General features: G+C 43.7%; 1 protein-coding gene across 2 annotated transcripts in view; it reads left to right on the top strand.

The window, feature by feature from the left end:
* Positions 1-21,949, top strand: part of LOC123992664 (vasodilator-stimulated phosphoprotein-like) — a 31,238-nt gene that overhangs the window by 3,385 nt on the left and 5,904 nt on the right. For both annotated transcript variants that reach the window (XM_046294013.1, XM_046294012.1), the window contains 9 exons: positions 15,631-15,802; positions 17,782-17,962; positions 18,132-18,198; positions 20,647-20,729; positions 20,845-21,080; positions 21,300-21,427; positions 21,588-21,639; positions 21,756-21,783; positions 21,894-21,939. In XM_046294013.1, coding sequence (XP_046149969.1) covers positions 15,631-15,802; positions 17,782-17,962; positions 18,132-18,198; positions 20,647-20,729; positions 20,845-21,080; positions 21,300-21,427; positions 21,588-21,639; positions 21,756-21,783; positions 21,894-21,939 — 993 coding nt within the window. The remainder of the gene's footprint in view (positions 1-15,630; positions 15,803-17,781; positions 17,963-18,131; positions 18,199-20,646; positions 20,730-20,844; positions 21,081-21,299; positions 21,428-21,587; positions 21,640-21,755; positions 21,784-21,893; positions 21,940-21,949) is intronic.

A 21,949-nucleotide genomic window follows, 5' to 3' on the forward strand; every position in this document is an offset into this window, starting at 1 on the left:
TATGTTGGCACGACTGCCATATTGCATCTCCATCCCAAAGCCCCTGCTTGGAAGATACTTCACCAGACTGCCAAGAACCTTGCCCTCATCCAGGTCAAGGTGGCGAGACACTGTAGTGATGATACCATAGGGCTGGTTGATATCGGCACCAGACAGGATGCTCTTGCTAGCATTACTTGGGGCCCAACATGTACGCTGTGGTGTGTAAGGGCTTCAGGCAGAAGTCTTCACGTTTTTTGATGTTTTTCAGAACTGCAGTTTCCTCTGCTTGGAGCAACAGTGAAGTGGGCAGGACAGTATGGATTTGTTCTCTTACATCTGCAAGCAGAGTCTGAACATCAGACAGGATGGCATTGTCTCTCTCAATCTGTGAAAAGGCTACTGCTATAGGTTTCGGGCTGCTTACCACTCTCTCCCAAAATGCATCATCCAGGAGGATCCTCTTGATGGGGCTGTCCATATCAGCAGACTGTGATATGTCCGTTTCTTCAAGAGACGCCTTACCCTCCAGGGGACTGTCAAACATGACAACACCACCCCAACGGGTGTTGCTGGGCAGCTTCAATGTGGTACTCTTATTCTTCTCACTTTGCTTGGTGAGGTATATTGCTACTATAACTTGATGACCCTTCACATACATAACCATTTCCTTGGCTCTCATGTAGTGTATCCATTGTTTTCAGTGCCATGATGTCCTTGAGGAGCATATTCAATGCATGAGCAGCACAGCCATTGGGTGTGATGTGAGGGTAGGACACCTTCACTTTAGACCAAGCAGTCTTCATGTTCGCAGTATTTTCTGTCACCAGTGCAAATATATTCTGTGGTCCAAGGTCATTGATGAGTGCCTTCAGCTCATCTGCAAAGTAGAGACCAGTGTGTCTGTTGTCCCTTGTGTCTGTGCTCTTGTAAAATACTGGTTGAGGGGTGGAGAAATTTCCTGGAAAGTTGTCCAACCCTTTGCAACCCTATACAGAGCGACTTACAGGGTTACATGCCTTGCTCAAGGGCCCATCAACAGATGTTTCACCTAGTCTGCTCTGAGATTCAAACCAGCAACCTTTCAATTACTGGCTCAACGCTCTTCAAATCAAATCACCCCCAACACACAGGACCTGCCGACGTGTGTTTGGGGTGATAATAGGCTTCTCTCACGAGTTTAAAATATTCCCCTTTCACTCTCCATGCTGAGTACGTATAGTATTGATCTACTTAAAAGCAGGGACACACACTCTGACTCACCTACAGTCTCCTTGTATTTCTCTCACGTCATTCTTTGTCTGCCTGCCTGTCTGTATTGAAATATGCTATGAAGGCCAGACTGGCTTGTGTAGATTCACAGGGAGTGTATTTCACTTGCTACCCTCTCCTCCCCTCTCCCTTTACCATCATAAGTGAACTTTTAACCCCTAGCTGAGAAGTCAGAACTTATTATGGCTGGTGTTTTTCTAACTTTGTCTCTTTGACGACACAGTCATGTAACAGTCATTTTATCGCACATAATCGTTGTGTATTTGTCATCACCAATCGCTGGTATGATTTATTTTTCATGTCTCCATAAGTAGACCATTTCCTTTGTTCATCAAAGTAGATTCAGATGGGTTCCCTGTACGAAAATCAAATGGACGTGTGTGGAAATCAATTGAACTTGTGTGGTAGTATTCACTGAAAATACGTTGTGAGTCATCATTAACACTGAATGACACTGTGGCTGAGCAATCTGTGACATGCTTCATCACAAGCTCTCCCATTTAAAGCAATTTTATGCAGTGCACAATGTACAAAAATAAGCCTATATTGCCGCAATAGGGACATCCAGTTTCCTTGGTGGTTGTGGGTTTTCTTCTATTACTAAGCATCTAGATTATAATATCCCTCCCTTGTTCAGCGCTGTCACTCACACGTCTAGGCGGGTGCAGAATGGTGGCTAGGGCATGGTAAACAGGAAGCAACAGTTTGGCTTTGGTCACTGACCAAAGAATCCTCTACACCCTCCTATAGTACGGTATACTGACGGTGAAGGAAATGCATGTCTCATAATTAGGCTCACCTCTCAATTCTTCCTATGAAGTTGCGCAAACTCAACATTTCGCAGTGCTAATTAGCTGCTACCCCCCCCCCCCTCCCCTCAGCTAGCGTTGGGACACTTGTGCATAAAGCGGAGGTGAACGTGCAAATTGAGTTTTGAGGGGAAGGGGCGGTTTAGGATTCTGCCTGACACTCCCATGTACACCATTCTGTTCCTTCACTCCACCCTAGCTAGTACACTTTCACGCACCCTCATTTCCAATGCTCCTAGTATCTCCTTTTATATCCCATCAATAAGAAATGTTGTGCTGCCTGTAGCTGATCCTTATAGATGCTGTAGGTAAAGAGGAAACTGTTTTCTCAGGGCCACTTGTGTCTCTGGAACAAAGATCATCATATTTTCCTTATGGTTCCCTGGGCAACTCCAGGTCTTGGTTGGCTTTGTCCCAACAAGCCGAGGGCATCATAGCTACACAGTGTAAAATTGCAAAGTCACTGGAGCTGTAGGTGAGAAACTAAACACTAGGCATTTGACATCATAGAATTAGGAACTCAAATAGTAATTTTAATAGGATCTCTGTTGGATGCTGTAAAATCACAAGCATGAGTGGTCACTGGCCGGGGCTGAGATGTGCTAGGTCTGACCTGGTGACGCTAAAGCTTGTTGCGGAAACTATACTGTAAAGTTTTAATGCACAGTCAGCAATGGCTGCAATTTCTCCCTCTTGTTCTCTTTGTCGCTCTCCATTCATAACTCTCTCTTCCTCCCTAGGTGAAAATGGAAAGGGAGATCTGTGGAAAACAGCTTTATAGCATCAGCCATTGCCAAAAACTGTCACAAATACTGACTTTCCCTTCTGCCATACACGAGGATGCTAAGACAATGCATTAACTGGATACAAGCTATATTTTGTTTGGAAGATTAAAATAGAGGCTCAAGCGATGCCACTGTTGGTTAAATAGGGAGCTTTTTTTTTTTAGATCTGACATCAAACTATTTCCTGCATGGGTGACATTTTTTTGTGAATGATTAATGTTGTTTACAGAAACATCAGCTTTTGTGCTATCGCTGGACTGGTTGCTTCTTCACATCTCCCAGTTGGGTCTCTCTGCCTGAGATCTGTGTTGAATAATTCTAGGTTTAGTCATTTGGATACAATTTCAATGGGTAGTGAATTTGTGAATCATCTCTACTGAATGTCCACCATGGCATATAGCTGTAAAAAAGTACCACCTCGTTTAAAAGGAAGATTTACTGATCCTCATTCCATTGCTTCATTCTCAACTAACAAGCATGTTCATGCAATTAATCTTAGTGACCACGAGGCAAGTTTAACCATTTAGAAGACACTTTATAAGATGGTGTGTGCATACTATCAAAGAGTAAGACAGCAACATTTCATAGATCCATGATTTGATTGTGTACTTCAGCAAAAAAAAATGTACTTCCTGAGTCTTAACCAGCGTTGACCCTTTTGAAGCCGATAAAGAAAATTCTACTACTCAGCGTCTATATAGCGAATGCTAAGTGTCAAGCCACAGGCATGCAGCACTCGCAGACCTCCATAAAGGTGAGGTATCAACTCAATTTAGTTTCTATCCTTCCTCCCTTGCTCTTTTATGCTCTGTGCGCGCAGCTTCATACCCATAACATTTCTCTAGAGATGGGGACAGAGTTATATGTCTGGACAACTGAGAGAGTTGGGAGATACTCTCATCATGTCCCCACCCCCTAAGGGGGGGGGGTTCTCCAAGGGGCTATGCCTCCTCCTCAGCCTCTCAGGGAGGATACGCTTGGCCCTGTAAAAGGAATTAAGTGAACGCAGAGAGAAGAGAGATGATTTTGATGGTCCAAATAAGGGCATAGTGAGTGCCAGTCATGGCACCCCCAGAGCGCTTCAGGAGCTGGAATGCTGCTTTTGCTCCTCGGCCTCTTTCAAGTGGTCTGGCCCAGACAGCCAAGGAACATTTCCACAACATTGGAGAGACTATTCCAGAGAAACTCCGGCACCAATGAGTCAGCACACAAAGAATGCTGAGTGGTTTGGACCTGACCGAGAAAGAAAGAGGAAAAAGTGAGAGTTGGCGCATGAAAGAGTTTGAGAGGCAGAACATAACAAGAGACTGAGAATCCAACACCTTAGAGAGGGAGAGAGCGAGCCTGGTGCTGTGTTTATTTAACTAGGCAAGTCAGTTAAGATCAAATTCTTATTTACAATGACTGCCTACAGTGGCCAAACCCTAACCTGGACGATGCTGGGGCAATTGTGCTCGCCCTATGGGACTGCCGGTTGTGATACAGCCTGGACTCGAACCAGGGTCTGTAGTGACGCTGAGATGCAGTGCCTTAGACTGCTGTGCCACTCAGGCGCCTGGTGCTGTGTGCCTCACAGGGGAGAGACTAAAAGCACTAAGTCTGCATGTAGTGGCATGCTAGGACCTGTGTGAGGAGGGGCAGGCACGAGGAAGGGTGATGGAGAGAAGGAAAGTTAACAGCAGTAGGCAAAGGATTACAACAGGGGTCCTGGTCCTCCTCAATCTTTATTTTGAGGATTCATTAGTCAGCCAGTTCTTCAAGGATCTGAGGTATTCTGTCCCTTTATCATCCTATTCAGTGTACAGCCTATGTGTTTGACCGATTTAAAAAATATATATATATTTAAAAAATAAAAAAAATTTAAACACTCTACTTGTTATTCAGTCCTGTTACTGCCTGTGTCCCACTGTGTTAGTGTCAATTGGGGCAGAGGTACACTACAAAAGTATATGGACACCCCTTCAAATGAGTGGATTCAGCTATTTCATCCACACCCGTTACTGATGGGTGTATAAAATCGAGCACACAGCCATGCAATCTCCATAGGGAAACATTGTCAGTAGAATGGCCCGTACTGAAAAGCTTAGTGACTTTCAATGTGGCACCGTCATAGGATGCCACCTTTCCAACAGGTCAGTTGTTCAAATTTCTGCCCTGCTAGAGCTGTTCCGGTCAATTGTAAATGCTGTTATTGAGAAGTGTAAACGTCTAGGCGCAACAACTGCTCAGCCACAAAGTGTTAGGCTACACAAGCTCACAGAATGGGAGTGCTGAAGTGCGTACCACATAAAAATAGTCTGTCCTCGTCTCACTATAAAGTTCCAAACTGCCTCTGGAAGCAACGTCAGCACAAGAACTGCTGGTCGGTAGCTTCATGAAATGGGTTTCCATGGCCGAGCAACTGCACACAAGCCTAAGATCACCATGCGCAATGCCAATCGTCGGCTGGAGTGATGTAAAGTTCGCCTCCATTGGACTCTGGAGCAGCGGAAACGCGTTCTCTGGAGTGATGAATGAGTCTTCACCTGTCAGTCCGACAGGAAATCTGGGTTCGGCAGATGCCAGGAGAACTCCTAGTGCAAAAATGTAACGTTTGGTAGAGGACGAATAATGGTCTGGGGCTGTTTTCTTATGATTCGGGCTAGGCCCCTTAGTTCCAATGTAGAGAAATCTTAATGCTACAGCATACACTGACATTCTAGACTATTCTGTGCTTCCAAATTTGTGGCAACAGTTTGGGGAAGGCCCTTTCCTGTTTGTTTCAGCATGACAATGCCCTTGGCACAAAGCGGGGTCCATACAGAAATGGTTTGTCGAGATCTGTGTGGAAGAACTTGACTGGCCTGCACAGAGCCCTGACCTCAACCCCATCGAACACCTTTGGGATGAATTGTCTGCGAGCCGGGCCTAATCGCCCAAAATCAGTTTCCTACCTCACTAATGCTCTTGTGGCTGAATGGAAGCAAGTCCCCGCAGCAATGTTCCAACATCTAGTGGAAAGCCTTCCCAGAAGAGTGGAGGCTGTTATAGCAGTGAAGGGAGTGTGGACCAACTCTATAATAATGCCCATGATTTTAGAATGAAATGTTCAATTAGCAGGTGTCCACATACACTACATGAAAAATGTATCACTGAGTCTGTCACTGTGACAGCCCTGTACTTGACTGGAGGGTAATTTAATTGAGGACAATACTGTCAGATGATACTGGAAACTTCAAAACTAATGCAATTGTTTTTGTACGTAAACTGAATAAGAGGTCACACATGGTTGGTCACCTATGCCCACGTTGTTTGTGTGTGTACTCACCTTGTGGTGCTAGAGATACCCAGGTTGTGCGCTGTATCCTGGAGAGACAGGACCAGGTTATTTTTACTCTGCCTTTAAGAATGTGTTTGATCGGCATCTTCATCATCCACGACTTGGAACTGGGGTCTTTACTTTTATCAAGGCTGAGAGAGGGAGTTAGCATTGCTTTACTTTTATCAAGGCTGAGAGAGGGAGTTAGCATTGCTTTACTTTTATCAAGGCTGAGAGAGGGAGTTAGCATTGCTTTACTTTTATCAAGGCTGAGAGAGGGAGTTAGCATTGCTTTACTTTTTGTTTTAGCTCATTTTAAACTATACATTTTTTTAGTGGGAAGAGGTAATATGAGTGGAATAACTTTTGTTCACATTTCCACTAGGCGTGAAGTCCTAAGATCTGAATAAACTGAGCTGTGATGCATCTTATTTCATTATCTTTAGTCATGTTGATCTTCTCATGATATACAAATTTGAATAATAAAATGTTTTTAGAGTTCAAGCACCCTTTTTTGTTGATACATGACTCCATCTGTGAGCAAATTAAAGCGCATTAGACTTTCTGTTGATTTGATGTGCTAGACTGGACAGTTTCTGTTATGACTGACGGCAGGACATAGCAAGCACTCCAACATGTTCTGCCAAATGAACAGAGGCCAAAGTGGAACAGTGGATGGAAAGTCCAAATTGCTAACATGTTGGCACAGGGCTTGAGATAAAAAAAAATAATGGTTGACTGATTAACTGGTAGCCTAAGTATGAACGCAGAGATGAGGATTGAGGGATTAAGAGGGATGATGGGGGACAGACGTAGAGACAGAGAGGGGGAGGGAAGAAAATGAGGAGTGTGGAGAAGAGCATGGTGGGAGGGCCAGGTAAACAGAGCGAGCAGAGACACTGGACTTGGCTGTACTTGTCAGTACAAGCTCTGAGCAAAGCCTTATACAGACTTCTCAGAGCGTGTGCCTCTGTTGTGCACTGCAGTTTCCTGTTAACCCCTCACTGACTGAGAAATTATAGGCTCCGATTCTGGCTCTAAAATGTCTGAGTTTCTATATTTTGTTTATTTATTCAACGAAACGTTGTCATTGAGTTTGGTTTGTTGGTAGGTGTTGTCTGTCTGTGTATTCAGACTGTAAACTTTATCATAATGTTTATCAGTTGGGTTGCTAATTTGTCATCTTGACAAACAGGATATTTTCATAACCTTTGCAGCAACACTTGGTTATGATTTTGACATGTGCAGCAGCCCACGTCCAACACCGTTAATGTTTCAAGGGTATGTGAAAATTCCTCAGATTAAGATTATTCTGTCCATTCCTTGTTTGAGTCATTTTAATGCCCAGCCAGCCAGTGACCTATTGGCTCTCACAGTACAACACCTCTTAATTAAATGAACTGATCAGCTAGTTAATGCTTAGCTTAATTGCTAGTCTGGACTCTTAACTAACCTTCAAGGACTCATTATGTGTGTTGCTTGGACACTGTCACAGGAATAAGTTGTTTATGGACTTTTCCCCCCCATGGTTCATTCAGATGTTAATGTGTGGAAAAACATGTGCATCCATGTAGCATGTCTGCCAACCCTGTGGACTGTGTGTGTGTGGCCTGCTTTAACATGGGAGTCTCAATGTCTAGACGTATCAATAATTCACTCCTCACTCTCCTCCTGAGCCCCTGCTTTCTCTCCAATTAACAATGCATCCATTTCCCAGTCCCCTTTCTCTGTACCTTACCAGTTTGGAGCTGCCCTCACTGCTCCATACCTGGGTGGGTTGCATTCACAAAAAACAAATGTGAGCAAGCCTTTATAAATGGAATATTGGCGTTCTTGCTGGAAAAGTTTGGCTTGTACTTCTGTGTCTACTGACCACATCTCTTTCCTCACACGTTGTCCCCAGCCAGGGACATCTTTATTTAATTTTTCTTTCTAGCACTTCCTCCTTTCTGCACATGCTTACCTAACAAACATTTAGGTCAACAGTGGGCACGAGTGGGTAAACCTGGACTGGTGAGTTTGCGTGTATGTATGAGCGTGTGTCTATTGTTAACTAGTCAGGCTGAGTCAACCCTTATTAGGCATTGCTGGGAGCAGGAAGTGGGCTGTGGCTACAGCGCTGTGTCACAGGAAGTGGGAGATTGTATCACAGACTGGAGAGAGGTGAAATGGGAGAAGAGAAAGGAGAGAAATGAGGCATGCTCTCTGACGGTCTGCTCCCTCTCCTTCGCTCTGTCTTCCTCTCTCTCTCTCATCACACTTACTAGACATTAAGCCAAAATACCGTGGGCTACACATACTGCAATGTAAACTGGCAAACTTGTTGTGAAAGAGCAAGTAAGGCATTTCGCTGTACTCGTGAACGTGACAATAACTTGAAACTAGCTAGCAGGAGTTGTGTATTGTCAGTTAATTTGATGTGTAGGGATGAGAAAATAAACCCTTTCAATTGTCTGCACATGCTTGTGGATTGTTGCATTACTGTGGAAGGTAAGGCAAGGATGTAATGTGAATTCGAAAGTAGAAATCTACAGTTGACATGCATCTTATCCAAATACATTTAAACTCAGTTTTTCACAATTCCTGATATTTAATCCCAGCAAAAAAAATCCCTCTTTTAGGTCAGTTAGGATCACCACTTTATTTTAAGAATGTGAAATATCAGAATAATAGTAGAGAGAATGATTTATTTCAGCTTTTATTTCTTTCATCACATTCAGTGGGTCAGAAGTTTACATGCACTCAATTAGTATTTGGTAGCATTGATTGTTTAACTTCGGTCAAATGTTTCGGGTAGCCTTCCACAATCTTCCCACAATAAGTTGGGTGAATTTTGGCCCATTCCTCCTGACAGAGCTGGTGTAACTGAGTCAGGTTTCTAGGCCTCCTTGATTGTACACGATTTTTCAGTTCTGCCCACAAGTCTTTCCATAAGATTGAGGTCAGGGCTTTGTTATGGCCACTCCAATGCCTTGACTTTGTTGTCCTTAAGCCATAATGCCACAACATTTGAAGTATTATTTTTTTCACCTTTATTTAACCAGGTAGGCAAGTTCTCATTTACAATTGCGACCTAGCCAAGATAAAGCAAAGCAGTTCGACACATACAACGACACAGAGTTACACATGGAGTAAAACAAGCACAGTCAATAATACAGTATAAACAAGTCTATATACGATGTGAGCAAATGAGGTGAGATAAGGGAGGTAAAGGCAAAAAAAGCCATGGTGGCAAAGTAAATACAATATAGCAAGTAAAACACTGGAATTGTAGATTTGCAATGGAAGAATGTGCAAAGTAGAAATAAAAATAATGGGGTGCAATTGAGCAAAATAAATTAATTAATTAAATACAGTAGGGAAAGAGGTAGTTGTTTGGGCTAAATTATAGGTGGGCTATGTACAGGTGCAGTAATCTGTGAGCTGCTCTGACAGTTGGTGCTTAAAGCTAGTGAGGGAGATATATGTATGCTTTGGGTCATTGTCCATTTGGGAGACCCATTTGCGACCAAGCTTTAACTTCCTGAATGATGTCTTGAGATGTTGCTTAAATATATCCACGTAATTTTCCTTCCTCATTATCTATTTTGTGAAGTGCACATGATGCTGCCACCTCCGTGCTTCACATTTGGGATGGTGTTCTTCGGTTTGCAAGCCTCCTCCCTTTTCCTCCAAACATAACGATGGTCATTATGGCCAAATGGTTCTATTTTTGTTTCTTCAGACCAGCGGACATTTCTCTAAGAAGTACGATCTTTGTCCCCATGTGCAGTTGCAAACCGTAGGCTGTGACTAGGGGGTTGTGTGTGAGCCTTGACATGAGCCAGAGCATCAGAGGCCCTCACCATCTGTCATTGTCACCCTGCCACCACCATGTCACCATGCCTGGCTCTAGTTGGTGACACTGGTCTGTCAGTGCCACTGCACATAAGCCTACTTGCGTAACACCGCAGTCCTCTCCTATAAATCGGCTTGTATTTCCAGTAGTGTCTACATTTTGTTTAATTTCTCTTATATACCAGGTGCTGTGAAAGTGCCACGGTTTGTATTAGCTGGTACATTTTTCCTAAGAACAGGTTGCATTTCCAGTGTTATTTTTCTGTCTGTGGGACTTAATGCAAAGCTGCCCCAGGAACCTGCATGGCAGTCAGCTATCTATAGGGGCTCTCCCTGTGGTTGGGTGGGAGGAGATGTTGATGTTGTGCAGGTGGAAGGTTCCAGATCCTCCACTCAGACCCGGAGCACAGCTGAGCTTCCGGTCTATGTCAGCCTCCATTGTTGTTCCCAAACAATCTTATTTTGGATCAAACCATCTCTCCTCTTGTCATAAAATTTGCAATTTAATGGGTCCTTCCATGAAGAATGCCTTTTTGTGTCCCTTTTGATATTTTAAGTAGAAATTGTGGGCCAATATTGAATTTTAAAAGCCTGTTATATTAAATGAAGTGCATTTTAACATAGACCACCTGGTGAAATCAATAAGATTTTAAATATGAATTAAGACTTGCTAAAGTGCCAAAATTCTTAATTTTGACATGTCCCTTTTGTGTATCCTCTCTTTATTTGACCTTTATTTATCTAGGGAAGTCAGTAAAGAACAAATTTTTATTTTCAATGACGGCCTAGCAACAGTGAGTTAACTGCCTTGTTCAGGGGCAGAACGACAGATTTTTACCTTGTAAGCTCAGGGATTCGATCTAGCAACCTTTCGGTTACTAGTCCAACGCTCTAACCACTAGGCCTGTGAGTTCTAGGAAGATTTTAACCCACTTAACATTAACTTTTGACGATCATTGTCAAGCCCTAGTTATTTTGTTGATTGACAAAGTCATTTCTGAAGATGAAATAAATCATAATCTGATTTAGTGATTAATTTACATCTGTCCCTCGTTTTTAAGGTCAACCCTGTTAATTTGACTGAACTCTTGTTTTAATACGCTGAAATGATTCCTTTTAAAATATTATTTTCAAAAGAAACATTGTAAATCAAACAAATCATTGTGTAAAAGCTGGTGAGCTGGTTCTATTCTTTTTATCCAATTTCTGCTGTTTTGTGTTGGAAAACCCAGCGTGTTGATTATAACACGTCAACCCTGTTACTCATAGGGGGCTAGAAATGTTTTAACAATTTGAAACATTTTTATGAAGGTTGCATTCAATTGCCACTCGCTGTTGCAAACAAGTTTCCCATTCCCCATCACCAGGGGATTCATGGCTGATTTTTAAGATGGACATCATCAACTCTTACGTTCAATTTGGCACTTATTATAGTCATTTTTTCATTTAACTTCTTGAGATGGGAACATGTTTTTTATGAAATTGAACATGTGCTTTTAATAACATTTCACCTCATTTTAACATTTGATCAAAAGTAAATATTTTTTTTACCAAATTACATGGAATCACCCTACTGTGTTCTTGCTCTTCTACTGTCTCTGTCTGGTCTGTTTTGCCTACTCTTCCTCTATCTCTTCCCACACTGTCTTTCACTCTTTCACCTACACTAACGTCTGGTAAATGCATCAGTGCATATATTGTCATAATACACATGTCAAGGGAGGGCCTACACTTTGACTATATACCCACAGGTGTATAAATGGCCTGTTGATTGTGATGAAGAGACACCATTCAATATGGTGTATTACCTGTTGCCTCCTCCCTTCATTAAGAGTTTATTGTGCTGGCTTGCATCAGTGGGTCCATTGACAGCCATAGTGTGACAGTGGCTGGGTGAGTTTGACCAGAGCAACTGGATGATGGACTGGCTCAACTTTCAAGCTTGTCTTGTTTATGGCAGCATGTGAACTGGCTAATGTTTCTGATTCTTTCTCCCCCTCTGCTCCCTGTCCTGTCTTCTCCCCTCCCTCTCTTCCTACTCTTCTATACTCTACCATACTTGCCCCTGATTCCCTCCATCATTTACCCCTCCCCAACACATCCCTTAAGTGTTTTTTGCATAATAAGTAATACTAAATAATTACATTGTACAATAACTGATTTTTCAATACCTATCATTGGAGATATATATATATATTTGTAATTAATGACAATTACAACAATACTGAATGAACAATGAATAGTTTTATTTTAACTTGATATAATACAGAAATAAAATCGATTTGGTCTCAAATTAAATTATGAAACATGTTCAATTTGGTTTAAATCATGCGAAAACACAGTGTAGGGGACGAAAGTAAAAGTGCAATATGTGCCATGTAAAAAAAGCTAACGTTAAAGTTTCTTGCTCAGAACATGTGAAAGCTGGTAGTTCCTTTTTAACATGAGTCTTCAATATTCCCAGTTAAGAAGTTTTAGGTTGTAGTTATTATAGGACTTTCTCTCTATACCATTTGTTTTTCCTATACCTTTGACTATTGGATGTTCTTATAGGCACTTTCGTATTGCCATCCTAATCTCGGGAGTTGATAGTCATAAACATAAACAGCACTGTGCATCCCAGAATTGCTAAGAGCTGCTGTTTGAATGAATGCTTACGAGCCTGCTGATGCCTACCACCGCTCAGTCAGACTGCTCTATCAAATCTTATACGTAATTATAATAAACACACAGAAATACAAGCCTTTGGCCATTAATATTGTCAAATCTGGAAACTATCATTTCGAAAACATTTTATTCTTTCAGTGAAATACGGAAACGTTCTGTATTTTATCGATTGGGTGGCAACCCTAAGTTTAAATATTACTGTTACTTTGCACAACCTTAAATGTTATGTCATAATTATGTAAAAATCTGGCAAATTAATTATGGTCTTTGTTCGGAATAAATGGCCTTTCAACAGTTCGCAATGAGCCAGGCAGCCCAAACTGCTGCATTTTCCCTGACTCTGCTTGCACTGAACACAAGAGAATTGACACAATTTCCCTAGTTAATATTGCTGCTAACATTAATTTAACTACATATGCAGGTTTAAAAAATATATACTTGTGTGTAGATTTGAAGGTATTGATGTTTATGGTTAGGTATATTGCAACAATTGTGCTTTTTTCGTTAATGCGCTTTTGTAAAATCAAGTTAAGTAGGCTGTGATTTGATGGTAAATTAACAGGCATTGATTATATGCAACGCAGAACAAGCTAGCCTGGGGCGGCAGGGTAGCCTAGTGGTTAGAGCGTTGGATTAGTAACCGGAAGGTTGCAAGTTCAAATCCCCCGAGCTGACAAGGTCGTTCTGCCCCTGAACAGGCAGTTAACCCACTGTTCCTAGGCCGTGATTGAAAATAAGAATTTGTTCTTAACTGACTTGCCTGGTTAAATAAAGGTTAAATAAAAAAAATAAAAAAACCTAGTAATATCATTACCATGTGTAGTTAGTGGGGCAAAAAAGTATTTAGTCAGCCACCAATTGTGAAAGTTCTCCCACTTAAAAATATGAGGTCTGTAATTTATCATAGGTACACTTCAACTATGACAGACAAAATGAGGGGAAAAATCCCCTGTTCACGATCCCCTTTATCCAACTGATATATATCACCTGTTACTCTGCTTCATTCATCAGCTTACAGTGTGTATCATTAAATGTAGATAATACGTGGAATATATTGTTATGCTGCATGTAACTCCCAGGTATTTCAGCAGTACATTGTACACTACCAGTGGTAGAGAGTACCCAATCGTCATACTTAAACTTTTGTTATTGACTCTTATCTCAATACTTTGTTATATACCCTTGTTTGGCAATGACAGAGGTCAAATGTTTTCTGTAAGTCTTCACAAGGTTTTCACACACTGTTGCTGGTATTTTGTCCCATTCCTCCATGCAGATCTCCTCTAGAGCAGTGATGTTTTGGGGCTGTTGCTGGGCAACACGGACTTTCAACTCCCTCCAAAGATTTTCTATGGGGTTGAGATCTGGAGACTGGCTAGACCACTCCAGGACCTTGAAATGCTTCTTACGAAGCCACTCCTTAGTTGTCCGGGCGGTGTGTTTGGGATCATTGTCATGCTGAAAGACCCAGCCACGTTTCATCACATTTCACGGCAGGGTAGCCTAGTGGTTAGAGCATTGGACTAGTAACCGAAGGTTGCAAGTTCGAATCCCCGAGCTGACAAGGTACCAATCTGTCGTTCTGCCCCTAAACAGGCAGTTAACCCACTGTTCCTAGGCCGTCATTGAAAATAAGAATTTGTTCTTAACTGACTTGCCTTGTAAAATATATTTTTTAAATTAAACATCTTCAAAGCCCTTGCTGATGGAAGGAGGTTTTCACTCAAAATCTCACGATCCATGGCCCCATTCATTCTTTCCTTTACACGGATCAGTTGTCCTGGTCCCTTTGCAGGAAAAACAGCCCCAAAGCATGATGTTTCCACCCCCATGCTTCACAGTAGGTATGGTGGTCTTTGGATGCAACTCGGCATTCTTTGTCCTCCAAACACAACGAGTTGAGTTTTTAACAAAAAGTTATATTTTGGTTTCATCTGACCATATGACATTCTCCCAATCTTTTTCTGGATCATCCAAATGCTCTCTAGCAAACTACAGACGGGCCTGGACATGTACTGTCTTATGCAGGGGGACACGTCTGGCACTGCAGGATTTGAGTCCCTGGCGGCATAGTGTGTTACTGGTGGTAGGCTTTGTTACTTTGGTCCCAGCTCTCTGCAGGTCATTCACTATTTTGCTCACCGTTCTTGGGATCATTTTGACCCCACGGGGTGAGATCTTGTGTGGAGCCCCAGATCGAGGGAGATTATCAGTGGTCTTGTATGTCTTCCATTTCCTAATAATTGCTCCCACAGTTGATTTCTTCAAACCAAGTTGCTTGAATCTGCAATAGTTAGTCTTCCCAGCCTGGTGCAGGTCTACAATTTTGTTTCTGGTGTCCTTTGACAGCTCTTTGGTCTTGGCCATAGTGGAGTTTGGAGTGTGACTGTTTGAGGTTGTGGACAGGTGTCTTTTATACTGATAACAAGTTCAAACAGGTGCCATTAATTCAGGTAACGAGTGGAGGACAGAGGAGCCTCTTAAAGAAGAAGTTAAAGGTCTGTGAGAGCCAGAAATCTTGCTTGTTTGTAGGTGACCAAATAATTATTTTCCACCATAATTTGCAAATAAATTCATAAAAGATTCTACAATGTGATTTTCTGGATTTAAAAAAATATTTGTCTGTCATAGTTGAAGTGTACCTATGATGAAAATTACAGGCGTCATCTTTTTAAGTGGGAGAACTTGCACAATTGGTGGCTGACTAAATCCCTTTTTGCCCCACTGTAACTAGTGATTATGTAAAGATTGATTTAAAAAAGAAAAAAAAGTTTAATGCTAGCTAGCAACTTGCCTTGGCTCCTTGCAGCCACAAGGTCCTTTTGATGCTGCATTCGTGTAACATGTGGTCAGCCTGCCACGCAGTCTCCTTGTGGATATAATCGGTGTCCATAAAGGCAGATTACCGGTTGTTATGAAAACTGTTAGAGGTTGATTAATCGGTCAGCCTCTAACAATAACTCTCTTTCTGTCTCTCCCTTAGTGAGTCCAGTATCTGCCAGGCTCGGGCCACGGTGATGATCTATGATGATGGGAATAAGAAGTGGCTCCCGGCAGGAACTGGGCCTCAGAACTTCAGCAGGGTCCAGATCTACCACAACCCCTCTACTAACGCCTTCAGAGTGGTGGGACGCAAGATGCAGACAGATCAACAGGTTGTGTGTGTGTGTGTGTGTGTGTGTGTGTGTGTGTGTGTGTGTGTGTGTGTGTGTGTGTGTGTGTGTGTGTGTGTGTGTGTGTGTGTGTGTGTGTGTGTGTGTGTGTGTGTGTGTGTGTGTGTGTGTGTGTGTGTGTGTGTGTGTGTGTGTGTGTGTGTGCGTGCATGTTTCACTGATTGTGTGATGTTGTACATCAACAGTACCAACAAGCCCTGCCAGCTGTACAACTGTGAATCAGCCCTTTTTCCACCTGTGCCCATGCACAGGCACATGAACACCACTAACTTCCTCAGTAACACAAGCACAGACTCCACACCAGGTTCTCTGTGCTGGGTCAAAGGGCTGTGTTCTGTCTCCTATAGTTCCCCCATAAGGGCCAATAGGCTAATACAGGCCTGGGTGGCATGGAGCACATGGGGCCTAGAAATATAAACGCAACATGTGAAGTGTTGCTTTCATGAGGTGAAATAAAAGATCCCATAAATTATCCATACCCACAAAGCTTATTTCTCTCCAATTTTGTGCACACATTTTTTTTATATCCTTGCTAGTGAGCATTTCTCATTTGCCAAGATTATCCATCCACCTGACAGGTGTGGCATATCAAGAAGCTGATTAAACAGCATGATTATTACACAGGTGCACCTTGTGCTGGGGGACAATAAAAGGCCACTCTAAAATGTGCTGTTTTGGTACACTAGACTATGCCACAGTCTAAAGTTTTGAGGGAGTGTGCAATTGGCATGCTGCCTGCAAAAATGTCCACCAGAGTTCTTGCCAGATAATTTTTTTTTTTTTTGAGAATTTGGCAGTATGTCCAACCGCCCTCACAACCGCAGGCCATGTGTAACCATGCCAGCCCAGGACCTCCACATCTGGCTTCTTAACCTGAGGGATCATCTGAGGTCAGCCATCCAGACAGACAGCTGATTAAACTGAGGAGTATTTCTGTCTGTAATTAAGCCCTTTTGTAGGGAAAAATTGATTGGCTGGGCCTGGCTCCCCAATGGGTGGGCCTATTCCCACCCATGGTTGCACCCCCCCCACCCAGTCATGTAAAATCAATAGATTAGGGCCTAATGAATTTATTTAAATTGAATGATTCCTTTTATGAACTGTAACTCAGTAAAATCGTTGCATTTATGTTCATTAATAGATACAGTATCTCACCACCCCACCCCTCTCTCCATATCATCCTCTCATTAAACATCCAGTTGCCTGAGTGTTCCCCCTAGACGTATGTTTCCTGAGAGGTGGTTGGCCAGCTCAACCACTTCCTGTGACAATTTAAGGATGCCTTACACATCTCTCATTACTGTCGCCTCTGTTTGCGTCTCTCCCCTCCCTCCCACCCCTTTGTTCTCTTGCTCTCTCTCTTTCTGAGTATCTCTGTCCCTTCTCCCTGCGTCTCTCTCTCCCTGACTCTTTTGGCGCGGGGAGTTAAGGCGCTCGCTCCTCCGCTCTGTGGAATTCAGGGGTTGTAAAACAGAAACGATGCATCAGCACATTCAGACTGAGTCACTCAAACCCAGAGCACCGTGACTTGTATTGAATCACCAGGCTGGTGCCACCTGCTGGACGGATATAAACCTAGGGTACATTTCTCTTGTCCAAACTGGCTTCTTCTCCTTGATCTGAAAGCACAGGCTGAGTGCAATATGGGAAAAGCTTTCAATTAGGGAAGATTAGACTGAGATGCACCCTAAACACGAACACTTAGAGCAGGGCGATTATATCATCTAATGGATCCACATACCGGTATGGATTTTTATCACTGAGTGTCAGTATTAAGGTCTAGTATTGCCATAACCAATGTAGTTCCTTCCATACAACATGAGTAAAGACTGTTCTCTTATCTAAAATCCCCATTTCAACTATATGGAGCCCCACCTTGTTTTTTGATAAAGAAGTGGTATCCATGATATGCCAATGTTGGGGGTGTCATGTCTTGACTCTGACCCCCTTCTCTCTCTAAGGTGGTGATTAACTGTCCGATTGTGAAAGGCCTGAAGTACAATGAGGCCACGCCCAACTTCCACCAGTGGCGGGATGCACGGCAGGTGTGGGGGCTCAACTTCGGCAGTAAGGAGGATGCTGCCCTCTTCGCCAACGGAATCGCCCACGCACTGGAAGTGCTCAATTCCCTGTCAGACGCAGGTACTATTAGAATGGATCGTATATGCAGCCTCAACATGCTTTGCAATTACCTGAAGGCACAGCACTGTCTGAGAGAATTGCGAGAGATGCATGTGTAGAAACATGAGCATGACTTGCATCTCACAGCTTTTTTCCTAAGTCATACTCTCTCTCCCTTCTCTTTCTCCAGGTTACGCTACCCTCCCTCGCCCAGTGTCAAATGGACCCTCCCCAGAGGAACTGGAACAGCAGAGGAGGTACCAAGTGTGGGATATCTGGGGTGGGAGGGGGAGTACAGTACACTCGCCTTTACTTTCAGATTGAGTTGTAATTAATGGTAAATACAAGTATCATGACAAAATATCTTCATATGACCAGAGTCCCACTGATCTGGTTTTACATAATCACACATGCACACTGACTCAAAGGATTTGTCAGCATTAGCCTTCCGCTGCTTAGCCCTCAGCTAGCCTCTTGAGGACGGAGTCTGTAAAGCTAAAGAAGGTCAACTCTTTGACATCAAAATCTATCCTTTCCCACCAACTCCTCTCCCTGTGGACCCCACACTCGCCAAGGATACTCCCAGCTTTTACCCCTCATCTCATTTAGTCTAATGGGCAATATATAACACACTGGGGAGGCTCTGGGATAGGCTGGCGAGAATTTCCATCAAATGGATTACCAGAACGTGTACTCAGAGGATGCGCTGACCAACTGGCAAGTGTCTTCACTGACATTTTCAACCTCTCCCTGTCGGAGTCTGAAATACCAACATATTTCAAGCAGACCACCATAGTCCCTGTGCCCAAGAACACTAAGGTAACCTGCTTAAATGACTACCGATCCGTAGCACTCACGTCTGTAGCCATGAAATGCTTTGAAAAGCTGGTCATGGCTCACATCAACACCATTATCCCGGAAACCCACTCCAATTTGCATACTGCATCAACAGATCCACAGATGATGCAATCTCTATTGCACTCCACACTGCCCTTTCCCACCTGGACAAAAGGAACACCTATGTGAGAATGCTTTTCATTGACTACAGCTCAGCGTTCAACACCATATTGCCCTCAAATCTCATCACTAAGCTAAGGACCCTGGGACTAAACGCCTCCCCCTGCAACTGGATCCTTAACTTCCTGACGGGCCGCCCCCGGGTGGTAAGGGTAGGTAACAACACATCCGCCATGCTGCTCCTCAACACAGGGGCCCCTAAGGGATGTGTGCTCAGTTCCCTCCTGTACTCCCTGTTTACTCATGACTACACGGCCAGGCACAACTCCAACGCCATCATTAAGTTTGCAGATGACACCGGTGGTAGGCCTGATCACAGACCACGATGAGAGGCCTGACTGTGTGGTGCAAGGACAACAACCTCTCCCTCAACATGATCAAGACAAAGGGGATGATTTTGGACTATAGGAAAAGGAGGACCGAGCACGCCCCCATTCTCATCGACGGGGCTGTAGTGGAGCAGGGTGAGAGCTTCAAGTTCCATGGCGTCCACATCACTAACAAGCACACCAAGACAGTCGTGAAGAGGGCACAACAAAACCTATTCCCCCGCAGGAGACTAAAAAGATTGGGCATGGGTCCTCAGATCCTCAAAAGGTTCTACAGCTGCACCATCAAGAGCATCCTGACGGGTTGCATCACTGCCTGGTATGGCAACTGTTCGGCCTCTGACCACAAGGCATTACAGAGGGTAGTGCGTACGGCCCAGTACATCACTGGGGCCGAACTCCCTGGCATCCAGGACCTCTATATCAGGCAGTGTCAGAGGAAGGCCCAAACCATAGACTGTTCACTCTGCCACCGTCCGGCAAACAGTACCGGAACATCAGCTGTCATACACTACATACGTGCACACACACACATACCGACACAGCACGCACACACTTTTACACTCATTTGCTGCTGCTACGCTGTTCTTTATTTTACTCTTATTATATATCCTGATGCCTAGTCACTTTACACCCTGCTTGTACATACAGTATCTACCTCAAGTACCTCGTAGCTCGGCTCATTTTATTTGGTACTGGTACTCCCTGTATGTAGCTCCATTCTTGTGTATTTCATTCCTTTTTGTTACTATTTTATTTTAAAACTCTGCATCATTGGAAAGTGCTCGTAAGCAAATGTTTCACAGTAAAGTCTACACCAGCCTTAAGTCAACCAAGAGTGCTTTCAAAGTGTGTGTGTGGCAGCTGCAGGTCCTGTGGGTGACAGATGTGCTGGGGTAGGGGACCTGGATTGACACTGGATTAGGGCTTCTTGGCCAAATGTGTACATTCATTTCAGTGCTGGACTAATCAGGAGCTCCTTCACCAACCCAGCATAGCCGCATATTCAGCACAAGTTAATAACAGATATGCTCTTCAGTCTAACGCTGCTCCAGAGCCATTTGGCACAATTAGACAGTGTCCACAAGGATTGTTTGAACATGGTTGTTGCTTTAATTAAATAACTGCTGGTACACTTGCCATGTCATTAGTGTGGAAAGATGAAAACCAAAATGTAATTTCTCTGCCAGGTCACCTCTGACTTGAGACCTCCTTTTCAGGGAGGATGTAGTGCCTTCCCATTCATCCCTTCACCAGATACATTGTTATACATATTATTTGTGCCTCTTAATCTATTGACTGTTTGGGTGTGTTTTGTTTGTCTCTTAGTGTTAATCCCCATGAGTTTTATCCCTGTAGGCTGGAGCAGCAGAGGCTGGAACAGCAGGAGACAGAGCGTCAGGAGAGAGAGAGGCAGGAGAGAGAGAGACAAGCTGCAGCAGGTCAGAGGTCACACTGACTGCAATACAATTAGCCTATTTGAACACACCTTTTATTTGTTTTACCCATTCCCTGAACGTAGTACACTGACTGTCTTAATTTTTTATTTATTTTTAGTGCCCGCTGCATCGTTGGCTCCCCCAGCACCTCCGGGCCCTCCTCCACCCCCCGGCCCTCCTCCGTCTGGGCCCCCTCCACCCCCGGGACCTCCTCCCCCAGGACCCCTGGCCGCAGGATCGGGACCCCCGCCCGCCCCACCACTGCCCTCCCCGGGAGGAGATGGGGGTCTAGGGGGAGGTGCAGGGGGCCTGGCGGCAGCCTTAGCCGGGGCCAAGCTCCGCAGAGTGGCCAAGGTGAGAGAGAGAGAGAAAGTGGCATCAGGATTAGAATTAGTTAAAGATAGATACAAAACTATCTCCACATTTATGCAACCACCATTCATTTCTGATTTGGATTTCAATGCCATTCATTTTGAATGCCGAGCCTCTGTTTTGCAATGCTAGCAAGAGCTCAAGTGTTGTGTCGATACTGATACTCTAACATCTCCTGTGTTTTCTACCGCCCATCTGTAGGAGGATAGTGGTGCTGCTGCAGCACCGGCTGCCAAGCCTGATCAAAGCCGCACCAGTGCCTCCATCGGTGGTGGTGGTGGTGGTGGAGGAGGCTTGATGGGTGAGATGGCATCCATCTTGGCACGGAGGTAGGTGGCACTGAAGAGCGCACTCCTATAAATGAACAGATCCATACGCCTCAGTCTATAGCGCTGTGTATGCCCCTCTATGGCACTGATCTAGCTTGGTGAATCTTTAAGTGTTGTCTCAAACTCTTACTCTCCTTTTATGTCTGTTTGTCTTGTTCAGGAAAAAAATGGCAGACGGTGGGGCTAAGCCACCTGCTAAAATGGCAGATAATGTAAGTATTTGTTAGTTTATTGGCCAACTATGTTGTGAATACGGATTTGAAAGGTGTCCATGTAGTCAGAAAACACACACGTTTTGCTTGTCTAACTGTTTCTTTTCTCCCTACAGGAATACTCAGAGTCCCAAGGCCAAAGTGGTGAGAACCGTCTGTGTGTCAGTCTGTTTTGCTTGTATCTGGAAGACAAATTGTCTTAATATTAGACTTTTATACAGTTTGGATTTCAAATATGCCTCTCTGCTTTTTAGACACTCTTGGACGAAGACCTTGGGAGAAATCAGCCACTATGCCAAGGTAAGGTTTC

The sequence above is a fragment of the Oncorhynchus gorbuscha genome, linkage group LG13 (genome assembly GCF_021184085.1).
Source record: "Oncorhynchus gorbuscha isolate QuinsamMale2020 ecotype Even-year linkage group LG13, OgorEven_v1.0, whole genome shotgun sequence".
Classification (NCBI taxonomy): Eukaryota; Metazoa; Chordata; class Actinopteri; order Salmoniformes; family Salmonidae; genus Oncorhynchus; species Oncorhynchus gorbuscha.